At 39.4% G+C, this 14,919-nt stretch overlaps 2 protein-coding genes across 4 annotated transcripts in view; both read left to right on the top strand.

Annotated features, from left to right (window-relative positions):
• Positions 1-1,889, top strand: part of LOC105917423 (transcription elongation factor A N-terminal and central domain-containing protein) — a 42,750-nt gene extending 40,861 nt beyond the window's left edge. For 2 of the 3 annotated variants that reach the window (XM_036128359.1, XM_036128360.1), the window contains one exon: positions 859-1,889. In XM_036128359.1, the coding sequence (XP_035984252.1) occupies positions 859-1,819 (961 nt within the window). In that variant the 3' untranslated portion in view covers positions 1,820-1,889. The remainder of the gene's footprint in view (positions 1-858) is intronic. The other variant, XM_036128361.1, reaches the window with a different exon arrangement.
• A 3,089-nt stretch (positions 1,890-4,978) lies between these two features.
• LOC105917428 (ras-related protein Rab-9A) lies at positions 4,979-10,493 on the top strand. Its single transcript, XM_012852232.3, has 2 exons — positions 4,979-5,120; positions 9,324-10,493. The coding sequence occupies exon 2, from the start codon at positions 9,353-9,355 to the stop codon at positions 9,956-9,958; it is 606 nt and encodes a 201-aa protein (XP_012707686.1). The 5' UTR covers positions 4,979-5,120; positions 9,324-9,352; the 3' UTR covers positions 9,959-10,493.
• The last annotated feature ends 4,426 nt before the right edge of the window (positions 10,494-14,919 follow it).

Raw genomic sequence — 14,919 nt, 5'->3', positions numbered from 1 at the left:
TAGCTAAGGCATGATAAACATGAACTGCCATTACAGGGAAGCTGCAGCAGTCCTGGTGTGTGTTGGTCCTGTAAGGAGGTCTCTGGAGACCTTAGGGCTCTGTATGGTTTTCACCTGCTCAACATTTAACCCCCAACACTTTACAGATCAATAACAAGACAATGAAATCTCTGCTTTTATAATCCAAATGGCAGTGGTGTAATTTATGTTGTGGTTCAGGCAGAATCGTGGCTTTTACAGACGCCAGTAAATATAGCGTTGCAACAATCTGACCCACTGAAAATAAAATCAAGCACCCATTTTTTTATTTTTCCTGTCTTGACAGGGAAGACACAATTTCAGGCAATACTTTTAGGATGAATTAGGAAGAGGTTTTGAGGTATTATTTTATTTTTTACATAAGAAAAAAATCTGGTATTTTAATGTGTGAGTGTACGCTTTTTGTAGACTTCTAGTTTGCTCTGTCATTTTTAGCACAATTGAGTCTTTACCTTTAACTCTTGTCTTTTGGCACCAAATGCAGTTCCTTCTGTTTTAAAATGGGTGAATCGGTGGCCTAACCTCTTGTCATTGATACTTTGTCTCAGAGACTGTAATGGACTGTAGGACTAGATATAAAATTTTGTTATCGATATATAAAGAGATGTTGTTATACTCTTTACTCCTAGGTAGGGGAGCAGATTTTGAATTAAAGTTGCCCAAGCACGCAGCCTTGAGGAACCCCAAATATCATTTTTGTTTGCCGTTTGGGGTTTTATAACCAATTTTAATACTGCTAAATGAAACTGTCTGGATTAGCTTGTTCTCTGTTATCTTTTGAAGTTTGCATTGTTTTATTGTTCGTCTTCCTCTTCCTACAGAAACAATGGAAACAAAGGAAGTAGTCCACTGTGCTCTTCAGCTAGAGAAGTTGGCTGCAGAACAAAGCTGCGGCAGCATCGTGACGCTGCTCGGTGACCTAGAGAAGTGTAAAATGTCTCCGGAGCAGCTGGAGACGACGGACATTGTCAAAGTGCTTTATAAACTCCTGAGAACCTGCACGGAGAGCGGCGTGAGGATAGCAGCCAAGAGTTTGCTGTCGAGGTGGAAGAGACAGTACAGCAGTGAAGGGCGGGAGGTTAAATGTTGCGATAAGGCGACCGATTCTGGAAACCCCTGCATGGTTTCTTCAGAGCAGACAGGGGATAGCGGGGTTCCAGCTCAAACGTGTGGAAATAAGGAGGAGAGTGCACCAGAACAGGAACGTCTGGTTCCCACCACAGAGAAAACGTCTGCCTCTCCTGACTCCACGAGAGCCAAATGTGTTCAGCTCCTGCTGGCCGCCCTCCGCCCTGAACCTCCCGATGAAGACAAAGCAGCAGAGCTGGCTGAAGGCATCGAGCGGCACATCCACAAGCTCCACGGCGCCAACCGCCTCAAATACAAAGCCTGCGTGAGGAGCAAGGTGGCCAACCTGAGGAACCCCAGAAGCGGCCACCTACGGCAGGGCGTCCTGCACGGCTCCCTGGCCCCAGAGGCCTTCGCCCGGATGTCCGCGGAGGAGATGGCCGGCGCCGAGCTGCGGCGGCTGCGGGAGGAGTACTCATCTCGAGGCGTGAGCGAGAGGCAGCTCCCCCGGGGGCCGGAGGGCACCCCCACGCAGAAGATCCGCTGCAAAAGATGCGGAGGGTCGGACTGCAGGGTGACGCAGGTGTCCCGAGGAGCGCTGTTCTTGCCCGCGTGGGTGAGGCGCGGCGGCCCCGACGACGACGCCATGACCTTCGTGACGTGCGGCGGGTGTGGCCAGCAGTGGTACCACAGCGGCTGGGTGTGCCTCTGAATCTGAGCGGCAACAGAGAACTGCTTAATGAATGTCTGGCGAGGAATTTAATAAAAAACATAAATGCTTATTATTGCTTCTGCGTCAAGTTTTGCATCCGCGGCAAACGGCTTGTATTAAGGTCTCAGCAGAGCTGCTTCAACTTTACTAAAGCAGAGTCACTGAATTATGTAGTTGCAACCCGAAACCACGACTTTTAAAGAAGCCAGTCATTCCATTCCCACTCATTTCCTGCCTCCTTGCAGGCCTAATAGCCCTTCAGTGGTTTACATACTCACTGTGGCATTTATCGCTTGCAGCCTCCTGATAACCATTGTAATGTCGAGGTCTACGATGCCTTGCAAAAAGGGTTGTACCTCTTGAACATTTCCTCCTCGTGTCGCGTTGGAATTGTGGTTCTTGCATGAATGGCGCCCCCACTTTCTGCCACCCCACGTACAACCAAAGACAACCCGGGCTCTCGTTTACAATGACGAGACACGCCAGGGAGCAGAAACCCAATGTGGGCGCAGCTGACATAACTTTTTAATTTGGCCACGTGACGCCCCAGAGTCTGGGTCGCCCTGGGCAGAAAGCCAAGTAAGGTTGGAGCAATATATAGAAATTTTAATCATATTGAGATAAAAAAAGAGATATAATGCTATATAGTTTATATAGAGATGGTATATGTTGTGTTATAATTTATACTTCTATGTATTCCAGTAGGTTATTTTTCAACTGTTTCTCATACTTATCTAAAGATGTTTGTTATGTTGTTGTTTATTTTGGAACATGATATGATTTAACAATGTTTACATTTAATACTTCATAAACATACATCATGTTTCAAAAAGGAGTAGGATGAAGCATAAGCTTATTAAGCCCTACCCCTCAGTTACATGTGTCATGGAGGTAAAGGACAAATATTTACAGTAAAACAAACAAACAGTATACCAACTTTTTATATATATTACTCTTTTTTGTATTCATCAAAAATACTTTTCTTATATTCTTTTTTGAATTGCTGGATGCTTTTACATTGTTTAATGTTTTCAGGCAAGCTGTTCCAGAGCTTCACTCCGCTAATTGATAAACTAAAACTTCTTTTTGTTGTTCGAACATACTTAGTTTTAAAATTTATTTTTCCTCGTTCCTTGTTTAAAGATGTGCCTGTGAGACATTTGAGATAAAGCTTTCATTCAGAGATCACTTTTATGAAAAGAAAAAAAAAAAACATATCAAGATAAATTTATATATCGGCAGTCAACCTAAAAAATATTTTATATATATACATCTATCTATATCTATATCTATCTATCTATCTATCTATCTATCTATCTATCTATCTATCTATCTATCTATCTATCTATCTATCTATCTATCTATCTATCTATCTATCTATCTATCTATATATATGTATATATATATATGTATATATATATGTATGTATATATATATGTATATGTGTATATGTATATATCTATATATGCATATATATATATGTATATATATGTATGTGTGTGTATATATATCTATCTATCTATCTCTCTCTCTATCTCTCTCTCTCTCTCTCTCTCTCTCTCTCTCTCTCTCTATATATATATATATATATATATATATATATATATATATATATATATATATATTCAATATATTTTTGGTCAAAGTAATTGATTTCAAAATGATTTCAAAGTAATACACGCTTATTACAATAGAAAAAAATAAAATGTGTGGTCTACATACTTAACCTGAAGTCAATAATTTGTCGAGGCAGTCTTTCCACAGATTGGCTCTAGGTCTGGACTTTGACTGGGCCGTTCAAGCACATGACCATGCTTTGACCTTTACATCCCATTGTAGCTCTGTCTGGATGTTTTGGCTCGTTCTGACAGAACGTAAACCTCCTTTCCAGGTGTTCTTCTTCCTCCACTCGTCTTCTCGTCAACCCTCACCAGTTATCCTGACGTTGATTTGATGATGCTGCTGCAACCACATACGCATCACCTGTGAGGTCACAGCAGCTGTGAAAGTTGTGCGAATCCCTAGAAAAAATGGCCACTAAAATGCCCCTGGCCCCTTACAATAGCCCATTTATGTGCTGCTAACTGAATCCGCTGAATGAGACATGTGATATCAGAGCTCAGTCAGCATGTGAGTCCTGCTGACCCCCGCCCACCCACCACCCACCCTGCCAGGGGGAATATTAGAGCTCGGCATCTCATGAGGTCACGTGTTTACAGTTGGTAAGGTATCAGAGAATATGTCATCGTTTCTGCCAGTTGTGGTGCTTCTCCGGCCTTCATCTCTGTTTACATGTGGCTTTTCGCTTGGTTATTTTGTTGAATAAAGGATTTCCCCCTTTTAGTCACTGTGGCTTGCCACATGATTGCTTCATGAACCATCAAGTAAGTAAAGACAGACTCAAAGTATGAACAATTGCTTGTGGAAAGCTAAAAAAACAATACAAAATGCTAAAAAAATTTTTTTGCAATTATGAAATTTCTATGTAAAAGATAAACAAATAATTGCTCAGGTGTATGAATTGTATCCCAAGTTAAAGAATAATTAAAGATATTTTACATTTTTCTTTGCTTAAGCTTATAAAGCTAATGAAGAAGCTGTCCTTTTTATTGTGAATGGAATGAAAATATGTGTTCTGAGTTTACTTCTTGAAATGTTTTCCATAATAATTAAAGATTACGTCTTCATTCTTTAGAGACCAGTTTTAGTTTTCTGTTTGGAGCGTTGAAAGTGAACAGCAGCTGTTGTTATAACAACTATAAATGTAATATTTTGAGGCAATTTTTTTAAACTAAAGATTCATTCGTTTGAGTCTAGTAGGTTTGAGCATCAAAATCTATGGTTGTAACCTGAGTATCTGGCACGTTTAAATTATGGAGTGTATTTGCACGCTGAAGTAGAATTGACTAAGAATTTTTTATTTTACTTTATTATTTTGTCAAACCCGTTAAACTGGAATTTATATGCCAAACTTTCTTTTTAAAGGCACAGCGTCACAAATAGAACCATCATATAAAAAATTATAATAATTTTACTATTTCTTTTAATAGAAGTATGAAGATTCATAAGATAATGACTGTCCTAGACGCACACACACACAAAATGGAAACCATGTTTCGGATAAAGTGACCGTATCACAGAGCAGGCGGGCGTGACCGTCGGCGGGTCATATGAGCGTCATCAGCCGCTCTTGTGCTTCACAGCAGCGGGGAGACACGCAGCACCATGTCGGCGCCGGATGGTTGAGCTCTGCCAGGAGGATGGAACCCGCTGGAGCCTCAAAGTGAGCTCCACAAAACAGGTACATCTGCCGAGGTCGTAATTTATGTGTTTTTGTCGATAAAATCGGCCACTTCCTGGAGTTTTAATCGGTTACTGAAGTAGTAAACGTGACGTCATCGGCGCTTCCATTATCGGACAATGGCTTGGGATTAAGTTTCCATTCTCGGACACGATCTAGTCTTCTTTCCTTCCTTGTATTTTTTGGCAAAATGATTAATTCGCACTGGCATGTTAGTTTTGGAGAGATCCGTTGTTTATTTTATAGTCTTATTTTGCTCAGAACTTAAACGAAAGTAACTATGCTCCCTGCACCCACAGCCAGTCTGAGGCACAACAAACATGCGTCTGCTTGTACCCCCTCCGGACCGCATGGGGGCAACCAAGAGCGCGTTAATTTCCACACTACACAGATCTGACCTTTTTTCTTCGTTCTTAAAAGAGTGAGGCAACACTTCAGTTGTCATTGAAATGGCGTATGAAATAAATCAAAGTTTCTTTTTACTGAAATTAAAGGAGCATAGCACAAGTTCCAGCGTTTTTGCAGACGTCTGCCCCCTCTGGCGACAAGTTGAAATGACACCAGTGTTGTGCACGTGCAATAGGAGACGAGCTTCTGCACAGGTCTTTTAAGAGGCGTAATGTCTTCTGAAGTAATAAAATTATAAATATTGAAGTTAGCCTGTGTTCTCTGGCTAACACGTCAATGGCGGCGGAGATTTAACGAAGTAGGCAGGTGAACGAACGCGCAACTCGTCACACCCACGTGCACGGCCAGATAATACGACCCGAATCGCTCTCTCATGAGCTGAATAATGGAGCCTAAAGGTACTGCAATAAATAGAGGAAAACAAGTTTTAAATGACGGGAAATTGTAAGGGCGTGTATGAGTAATGGGGGGGGGGACAATATTTAGCCATTAAACTTGTGCAATGCTCCTTTAAGTACGATAATATTTAAATTGTCCCGTCCGTGTGTAAACATGCAAATGATTTTTAGTGGTTGTGTTAGGTAATTTACTGCTTCTACCTTGGTTAAACTGCTGGGGTCATTTTTTTGTCCGTGCTATATTTAAATAAACAACAACAATCTGATGCAGTAATAAGCGACATTTAGCATAATTGATTAATCTTGGCCCCTCCTTCCCGACTTTAAAGAATCTGTATTTAAACGTCAGACCGGACGTGATCACGAGTGCAAAAAGAAAATAAATCAAGGAAATATCCCAATCTATACTATTTATTCAGAATCAGAAATACTTTCATAATCCCTGAGGGAAAATACAGAAATAACACAGATTTTTATCTCCTAAACCCCTTTTTTATGTGCTATTTAATTAATAAACAACACAAGCTGATTGATCTGATTATCTTAAAGTTAATTTAAGAATGAGTTCACTGGTTGGGAGTGAATAAAATCCTCTTAAATGCACCACATCCAGACGATTAATCATGATAGTGCTGGGTACTCTTCAATCAAACTCTTCTTAGGGCCCCGTTCAACTTTGTGCCGGCCCTGTCGGTACAAAAAAACAAACAAACAAAAAAAAAAAAAACAGCTGTTAGGGGTTTCCGTCCTCCGATCGTTAACCAGCGATTCAAAGAGTAGTAAAACATTAACCTGCATGTTTACTGCCTTAGAAACTGATTAAACTCCTGCTGCTTTCACCCTTAGCCCTGGTGGGTAAATAATTATCTTGCAATTTTTTCCGGAGTTTAATAAAACTTGTTGTATTTTTAAGGTTTGATGAGGGTTCGATTAAAGTCATGCGTCCAGTTTATTAACCGCAGTCTTGCCACGTAGAAGCTGCGTCCTCCGCTGAATGAGTCACATGACTCCTGAGTGGGGGGGCTTGTCTTATTTCTCCAGAGGAAATTACACCAGGCGTGGATTGGCTTTGGAATCGCTGGCTCCAGCTTCAGTCCACACTTTGATAACATTTGTTTTCCTTTCACTCAACTTTCCATGAACATACTTGGATACAGCAGCTGCTCCAGCATTGATCTGTAGCCGCTTACCGTGGGAGCGAACGTCTGCTGGACAGCTAACTCAGCAGTTTTGTGCGCGCTAACACCTCACCTCTGATCTCTCACACACATTTAGTCGGCCTTTTAAAAAAAATGACGACTTTAGATGTGGTCAGAGATAACTTGTTAGCCCACGAACCTCCATGACAGAAACGTTTTCAGGGCCTTTCGCTGTGCTGTGACGATCAAAAAACGTCGGTTGGCTTTTAAAAGGAGGCGTCGTTATTTCAGACTAAAAAAAGGAACTTCACTGCAAAAATGGAAGTAAAAATGAGTAAAATTTTCTTAAAATGAGTGTATTTGTCCTTGATTTGAGCAGGTAAATAAGATGATCTGCCAATGAAATAAGACTTCTGCACTTAAAATAGGAACAAATCATCTCCATCATCTTATTTCAAGTGCAGGATGTCTAATTATCTTATTTTAGGGGTCAAAATACTCATTCCATTGGCAGATAATACTATTTACTGGCTCAAATCTAGGACAATAACACAAATTTTAAGAACATTTTACTTATTTTTAGATACATTTTTGCAGTGTTTTAAAAAGGGATTCATGGGTTAACTTTAAAATGCTTATTTTTTTATTTCCCGCTAATTTTGCTTTCACATTTACTGTATCTGGGTGGTTTGAATTGAATGAATTAAGACCGGTTGCCTGTTCCCAGCATGTCCATTGATTTCATAGCTTTGATTGCTGCTCTGTGTCCTTAAGTGACCCTTGGTAGGTAAATGAAAGCATGACACCCCTTTGTTAGTTTCCCACAGATAATGCAAGAATAATAAACAACTTGATCAGTTTAAAAAGAAAGAGAAAAAAAAGTGAACTGTTTTGGTTCTGCACAGAGGAAGCGGCCGTTTCTCCACTCGTGGCTCATGCTCACAGATCCTGTGATCAGCGACCATGTGACGCCCCACGCGGACCACTTCATGCCTGACGCGTTACACGCAGCGCACATGAGTGGCGTGGCGGACTTACCGGGCGGCTGATGATGGGATTACCTGGCCTGTTCTGAGCGGGAAGAAGCATGTAGGGGAGGAAGTGTGTTAGATGGCGGAGCCGGGACGCCGTTTGTCCTCATCTGAACCTCTGTGGACGCCTAAAGGTCAAAAACCCAACAAGCGTTTGTTTTGTTCGCGGCAGGACAGAAGAAGTCAGCCGGAGCGAAGCAAAGAGCACTTCTGCTTTGGTTTTCAGATTGCAGACACTCTCTGAGTGCATTAATACACTGATAACTATTGTTATCTTTCACCACACTGCGAAAAGGGAATTAAAAGTAAAAATTTCTTGAAATGGGCGTATTTGTCCTTGGTTTGAGCCGGTAAATAAGAAGGTCTGCTAATGGAATGAGTATTTTGACCCCCATAAGAAGATAATTAGATAAAGTGCAAATAAAGATGATGGGAGATGAGTTGTTCCTATTTTAGGTGCAAAAATCGTATTCATTTGGCAGATCATTTAAAGCAAGGACAAATGCACTCATTTCAAGAAAATTCGACTTACCTTGCGTTCCCTTTGTGCACTGCAAAAACGGAACTAGAAATAAGTAAAATGTTCTTAAAATCTGTGTATTTGCCCTTGATTTGAGCAGGTAAATAAGATGATTTGCCAATAGAATAAGAATTTTGCACTTAAAATAGGAACAATTCATCTCAATCATCTTATTTCAAGTGCAGGATGTCTAATTATCTTATTTTAGGGGTCAAAATACTCATTCCATTGGCAGATGATCTTATTTACCTGCTCAAATCAAGGATAAATACACTCATTTTAAGAACATTTTACTTATTTTTAGATCCGTTTTTGCAGTGTGCAAGCCCGTCCTGAAGTGATTTCTAGCTGTATGTAGCTGATGCCCTTCAAACACAAGCCCAATGCCCTCATGATAATCACTAAATCTTCACAGACAAGGTGTCTTCTGTTGATTTATATCCGTCCCCAACGTGTCTTCGTGGTTTAGCTGCTTTAAAAAAGCTCACTTTGTGGAGTTTAGGACATGCTAGGTGGGAATTCATATCTTCAGATTGGTGAACATAAAAATAATAATCAAAATAATGGAATAAAATAAGTAATTGTTATTTTGAATGAATAGAGAACTAGTAAATTAGTTAATTTTGGTAATAAAAGTGCAAATACTATATATTTTTTGTTCTAGTAGTGTAATTGTAGTGTCCTGGCTCTGGTTTTGTTGTCTCCAGACCTCCTTAAACCCCAGCCCGCTGCCGCCATGACCGCCAAGTCCACCCTGCTGAAGGTCATCCTCCTGGGCGACGGCGGCGTGGGCAAGTCGTCCCTCATGAACCGCTACGTCACCAACAAGTTCGACTCGCACCTCTTCCACACCATCGGCGTGGAGTTCCTCAACAAGGAGCTGGAGGTGGACGGCCGGCGCGTCACCCTGCAGATCTGGGACACGGCGGGCCAGGAGCGCTTCCGCAGCCTCCGCACGCCGTTCTACCGCGGCTCCGACTGCTGCCTCCTCACCTTCAGCCTGGACGACGGGCAGAGCTTCCAGAACCTCTCCAACTGGAAGAAGGAGTTCTCGTACTACGCCGACGTCAAGGACCCGGACGGCTTCCCGTTCGTGGTGCTGGGCAACAAGCTGGACGTCCCCGACCGGCAGGTGTCCGGGGAGGACGCCCGGCAGTGGTGCCGGGACAACGGCGGGCACCCCTACTACGAGACGAGCGCCAAGGACGCCACCAACGTGGCGACGGCCTTCGAGGAGGCGGTGCGGCGCATCCTGGCGTCCGAGGACAGAGACGAGCCGCTGATCCACACCAACACGGTTAACCTGCAGAAGAAGACTCGCCCCGAACCCAGCTGCTGTTGATCCGAGGGACACGGGCTTTATGGTGGACCTTTTCGCCGAGGCTACCGGCGGCTACTACTGTACAGTCCTATATTTTATGCATTTAGCTGGATCAACCTTTTTAAATCAATGTTGTTTCTATTCTCTAACTGTGTGGAGAACATTGATGCATTTTTAGCTACTAACACTACATGTCGGTCACTTCTACAGCTGTTTAAACCCAAGGGTTTCCCCTCCTCTGTTTGTATCAGAGATGCACCCACAGCCCATAAAACAAACTGATTTTAAATACTGAAGCCTATACAAAAATCATTCGTTTTTGCCCGTAGATGCAGATGCAGGACCCAGACTGACGTGGGCACTTGCTCACCCCCTCTGGAAAACCAAATTTTTATTGTTTAATTGAGTGAAAATGTTGATTGAGTTATCATTTCTCTGTGAAATTATGTTGAATGAGTCATATTTATGCTTTTATTCCAGATTCGCTCATAAAGTTGAATGACTGCAACTTGTATTTCCTTGTAGATTAAGTCATAAAACGTCTTGCTAAATGAGACCGTTTTGGTTGAGTTTTTTGCGCAGTAACCGATTAAACCACGCGGTGGCGCCACGGTGCCACAGATGAGGTCCAAACAAAATTTTGTGCCAGAAGGTGATTTAAAGTTTTTTATTGCACTTCCAGAAACACTACAGGCCGTTTTAGCTTTATGGATAAACATTCAGTTAATTAAAAAAAAATGTTTTCCCTTTTTTAATAGAGGCGACACATTTTAAAGGACAACCAATAAAATATAGTGGCTATAATTTCTTTCTCCAATTAAATATTTGGCAGTGGCCCGCCTATCTTCTTAAAAACCCGCCATGTTTTGCTGTAATAAGTGTTTCCTCGTAGTTTTGAAATAAAAACCACTGATTGGTCGCTTGGCGCAGCAACAATTAGCGCTAAGTAGCGTCACCTGTGACGTGTTGGCGCTTCTAGGGATGAACGCATCAAAAAAAGTAAGTTTGTTTTTATTCTTGTTAGATTTTTGACCAAAAGATAATTTTTTTTTCTGTTCCTGATGTAATCTCCGAGCTGATTAAAAAAATTATCAGCAGAAAAGTTTGTAAAAAATAAATAAAAGTGAATAAACCTGCCTAAAATAATCTGCTGTAAGAAGAGTTGCCGTCTTCAGGGGTTCGTCTGTGGATCAATACAAATTATTACTAGTAAAACTACTTCTAAATATAAAACTATTACGTAATACTATATAACTTTGTTTTTGAAAATATTTATTTTAAAGATGAAATTAAATCAGGAAGTTTAGCCATTTTTTTTTTTTTTTGGTCCGTTTTCTGTTGTAACTCACTGGGCAGCTATTCAAATCAATACATTTGATTAATTCTAATAGTTAAAAGTGATGTTATAAAATCCAACAATGATGAAAAGGTAAGAACAAACCAAAATAAAACAGTTCTAAAGGGTACTTTAGGCAACCTCCAATGTGTTTGGTGTGAATCTCCAAACATTTTAAACGATAAAAGCTGAGTTGTGTCGCATCAACAGCTCTTAAAATCTATAACTCAACCTTCTGACACGCTAAGCGCTAAATTAGATGCTTAAATAAAATACTGTAATAATAATTGTGTGGCTAAAAGTTTAAATCCTCACAACAAACAAAACAACAATTGAAAATGTGTGTAGCCTTAACATTACAAATTGTTAGTTTTGGTTACACATTAATTTATCTATTGTTAGAAATTAATAAGTACTGATATTTTTTTTCATTGGGTGTTTTGGTACTAAATATGCATGTGAGAAGAAGTTTGCAAACGTATGACAATTTGAAATTAATAATTAACGATGCTGCGATTAGACAGTGTCAGATAAAATTTATCAGAAATCAATACGGACTTTGATTTAGTAGTGAAAATTAACCATGACATGAATCTGCTAAAAAAAAAAAAAAAAAAAAAAAAAAAAAAAAAAAAAAAAAAAAAAATCTAAATGTGATTATTACTGAAAGATTTAAGAAAAAAGGAAACAGTTGGAACCACCTGGCACATGTTAGTATTTTTAGCATTATTTTTACATAGATTTATCAGATGTTATCTAATATATTAATAATACACTGAAAACCTTTGTCTCCTGCTAATTTCAGTCAGATTAATGGCTGTATGTATTGAAACCACCCAGTTCTATAAATGTTTTTGCTGTTAAACATGGTTTAAAAAAAAGCTGCTCAGTCTTTAAATCATAGTTTTACTCTTGCTTTCACTTTTTTTGCAGCTTGAATATCCATTATATTACACGGCCAGGCAAACTGGCCAATAGCAAAAAGTCTTTTGTAGCTCCTGACTATTTTTTTTGGACACATGGTTGTAAATTATCACCCTTAAACTTTACATTAAACAAAAAATCACAAATTGAAGAAAGAGACAAAATACACATTTGTCACGATAATAAAAAATATCGGTTTTACTAGAGAAGGTTACAAAAATCACCATATAGGAGTCATAGAACTATTTCCAACTTAAAAAAAAAAAAGAAAAGAAAGGAAAAACCATAATGAAACACCTACAGGGACTACAATGCCATCAAAGTACAATGGTGTTTTTCTTTAGAAAAGAGCAGAGGGGTGGAGATTAGAGGGGGGGGGGGGGGCAAAACACCGCCTACCATAGTTGCCAGTACAAATGACTACACATCACCTGAAAAAACTGCAAAGACACAGTCATGTCTCCTTCATGCAATTAACGAGGAAACAACAACACCCTGACACGCATCGTCGGCTTATAGGAAATAGAAGTTTGCCTTTTACATCAACCTGGCGGCAAAGCACGGATATTTATTCAACATAACACACATGGCAATATAGTCCTTTTTTTTTATACAGAATAGACAGCTGCGCACATGGACGATACTGACATGCTTCATCTCATCAAAATACCCCAAAATTGTCTTATTTAGCTACTTTTTTTTCCTTTTTTTTTTTAAGGGATAACTAATCGGTCATGATTAATATAAAGGGTAGGCCATGATTACTAAAACATGTCTGTTTTTTTATAAAATGAATGTATGAAAATTCCTGACTTGTTTTCACTGTAAACATCCAAAACAGTCTGTGTGGCTCGTGTGAGAGGCATGGCGTCAGAAAGAAAACAGGAGGCAACGGGAAAGCGACTTTTGTCACTGCATTGGCAGGGCTGATTGGGGAAAAATAAAATAAAATAAAAAACTAGAATTAAAATAAGCACAAACATGTTCCATTAAAACCCACAAGAACCCAGCTGCCTAGAATGGATAAATACAAAAAAAATTAATAATTACCATGTTTTTATCTTCACATTGTAAAATATATACGTCACAATCACCTCAAATCCATCTTATACCATGACTGAACTGTTTCCCTCTCACGACATATAATTGAAGATGTTACATTACAATTAGTATACCAAATGCAGAACTAGTATTCGAGTGCTAAACACATATCTCAAAAAGGGTACGTTTTACATATATTTGTTCAAATAAAAATAAAGGAGCATGGCAAAAATAAAACACTGATTGTGTTCTCCCCGTTCGGGGTTGTGGGGTGGGGGTCGATCTTTCAGGGTGATTCTGCTATTTACAGGTGGGTTTGGTTCCCGAAAGGAGGAACCGCTTGGAGTTCACACAGGAGAGATTATAGCAACCACGTCAGAGTTGAAACGTTTGGAAATAAAACACAAATCAGATTTGGTTTGATACCTGAGGTGTGTGTCTCTTTCAGACCTAGATGTACAGCGCCCTCCACATTTATAGACACCCTTTCTGTTGTTAAAAATAAAAAAAATGCAGAACATTTTTGAAAAGATATCCATAATTTGAGCACCAATTATACAGCAAAAACATTTTTTTTGTTTTTGTTTTTACAAAATACTTAGCCCAACAATTGGTGACATCCCTAAAAAATAGTTGATTTGAACTTAACTTTGTTGATAAAAGAAACTTTTTTCCCCTGTTTGCCACACAGGGAAAAAATTCTGACTAAAAGTACTTGGATGCAAAACAACTTTTTCTCAACATTAACAATAAAAACAATTTAATTACAAATATTTTTAAATAATTTTTACCGGGTACAAATAATTAAATATGTAATCTTCTAATAACATTAACAAAAGTTGTTTAGCTAAAACATGAAATAGAATTTGTGTTATTTTAAAATAAGGCTTAAAATTTCCTAATTATTGGGTGGGGTTGATAATCAGGAAATGTTTGTTTTTTTTATATATATATATATATATATATATATATATATATATGCAGTATCTAACTTTTTTTTTTGTTATCTTTTAAAGATGTTAATACTGTAGCAAAAAATAAAATAAAACCATCTACATCAAAGTTATATACTGGGAGGCATATTTGTACCATTTTTGAATTGTGGTCAAGGGGGCCTCAAAAAATCATACCAACGACCCCAAATGGCCCGCGGGCTGCATGTTGGACACCAGTGTATACCAATGATGTAACAAAGAGGCCTATTTCTCTTAGCCACTCTTCTAAATAGGAAAGACAAGAGAACATGTTGATCAATTAAAGCAGCTTAAGTGCCAAAAAGGCAACAGGAAAATATCTCCTTGCCCACATCTGCAGTCAGAGCAATGACTGGATCTGTAACGACCACCAAGATTTGTCTCGCCACCACGCGCAGTGAGGCGGACGGGAATGGAGGTAAAAAAATAAAAAATAAATAAAACGTCTTTCAGTGGGAAAATGGAGCCTAGCCTCAAGTCTTTTCTATGTTCTTCCAGGATTGCCTGGTATTAAGCTCCACCAACCCTTTCATCATCTGAACAGCTTTCTTGTCCTCGCGGAAGAACAGAAAGCCCACAGCATCATCCTGCCACACCACACTTTATTGTGTTTTGCAAAAAAGTATCTTAATTAAGATATTTAACACATTTAAACCACGGGTGCCAGTAACTGTGGAGGGCGCTGTCTTTGACTTTTATTTCAGCTG

The sequence above is a fragment of the Fundulus heteroclitus genome, chromosome 24, assembly GCF_011125445.2.
Source record: "Fundulus heteroclitus isolate FHET01 chromosome 24, MU-UCD_Fhet_4.1, whole genome shotgun sequence".
NCBI lineage: Eukaryota > Metazoa > Chordata > Actinopteri > Cyprinodontiformes > Fundulidae > Fundulus > Fundulus heteroclitus.
The sequence above is the reverse complement of the archived record's forward strand: the minus strand, read 5'-3'. Positions and strand labels throughout refer to the sequence as shown.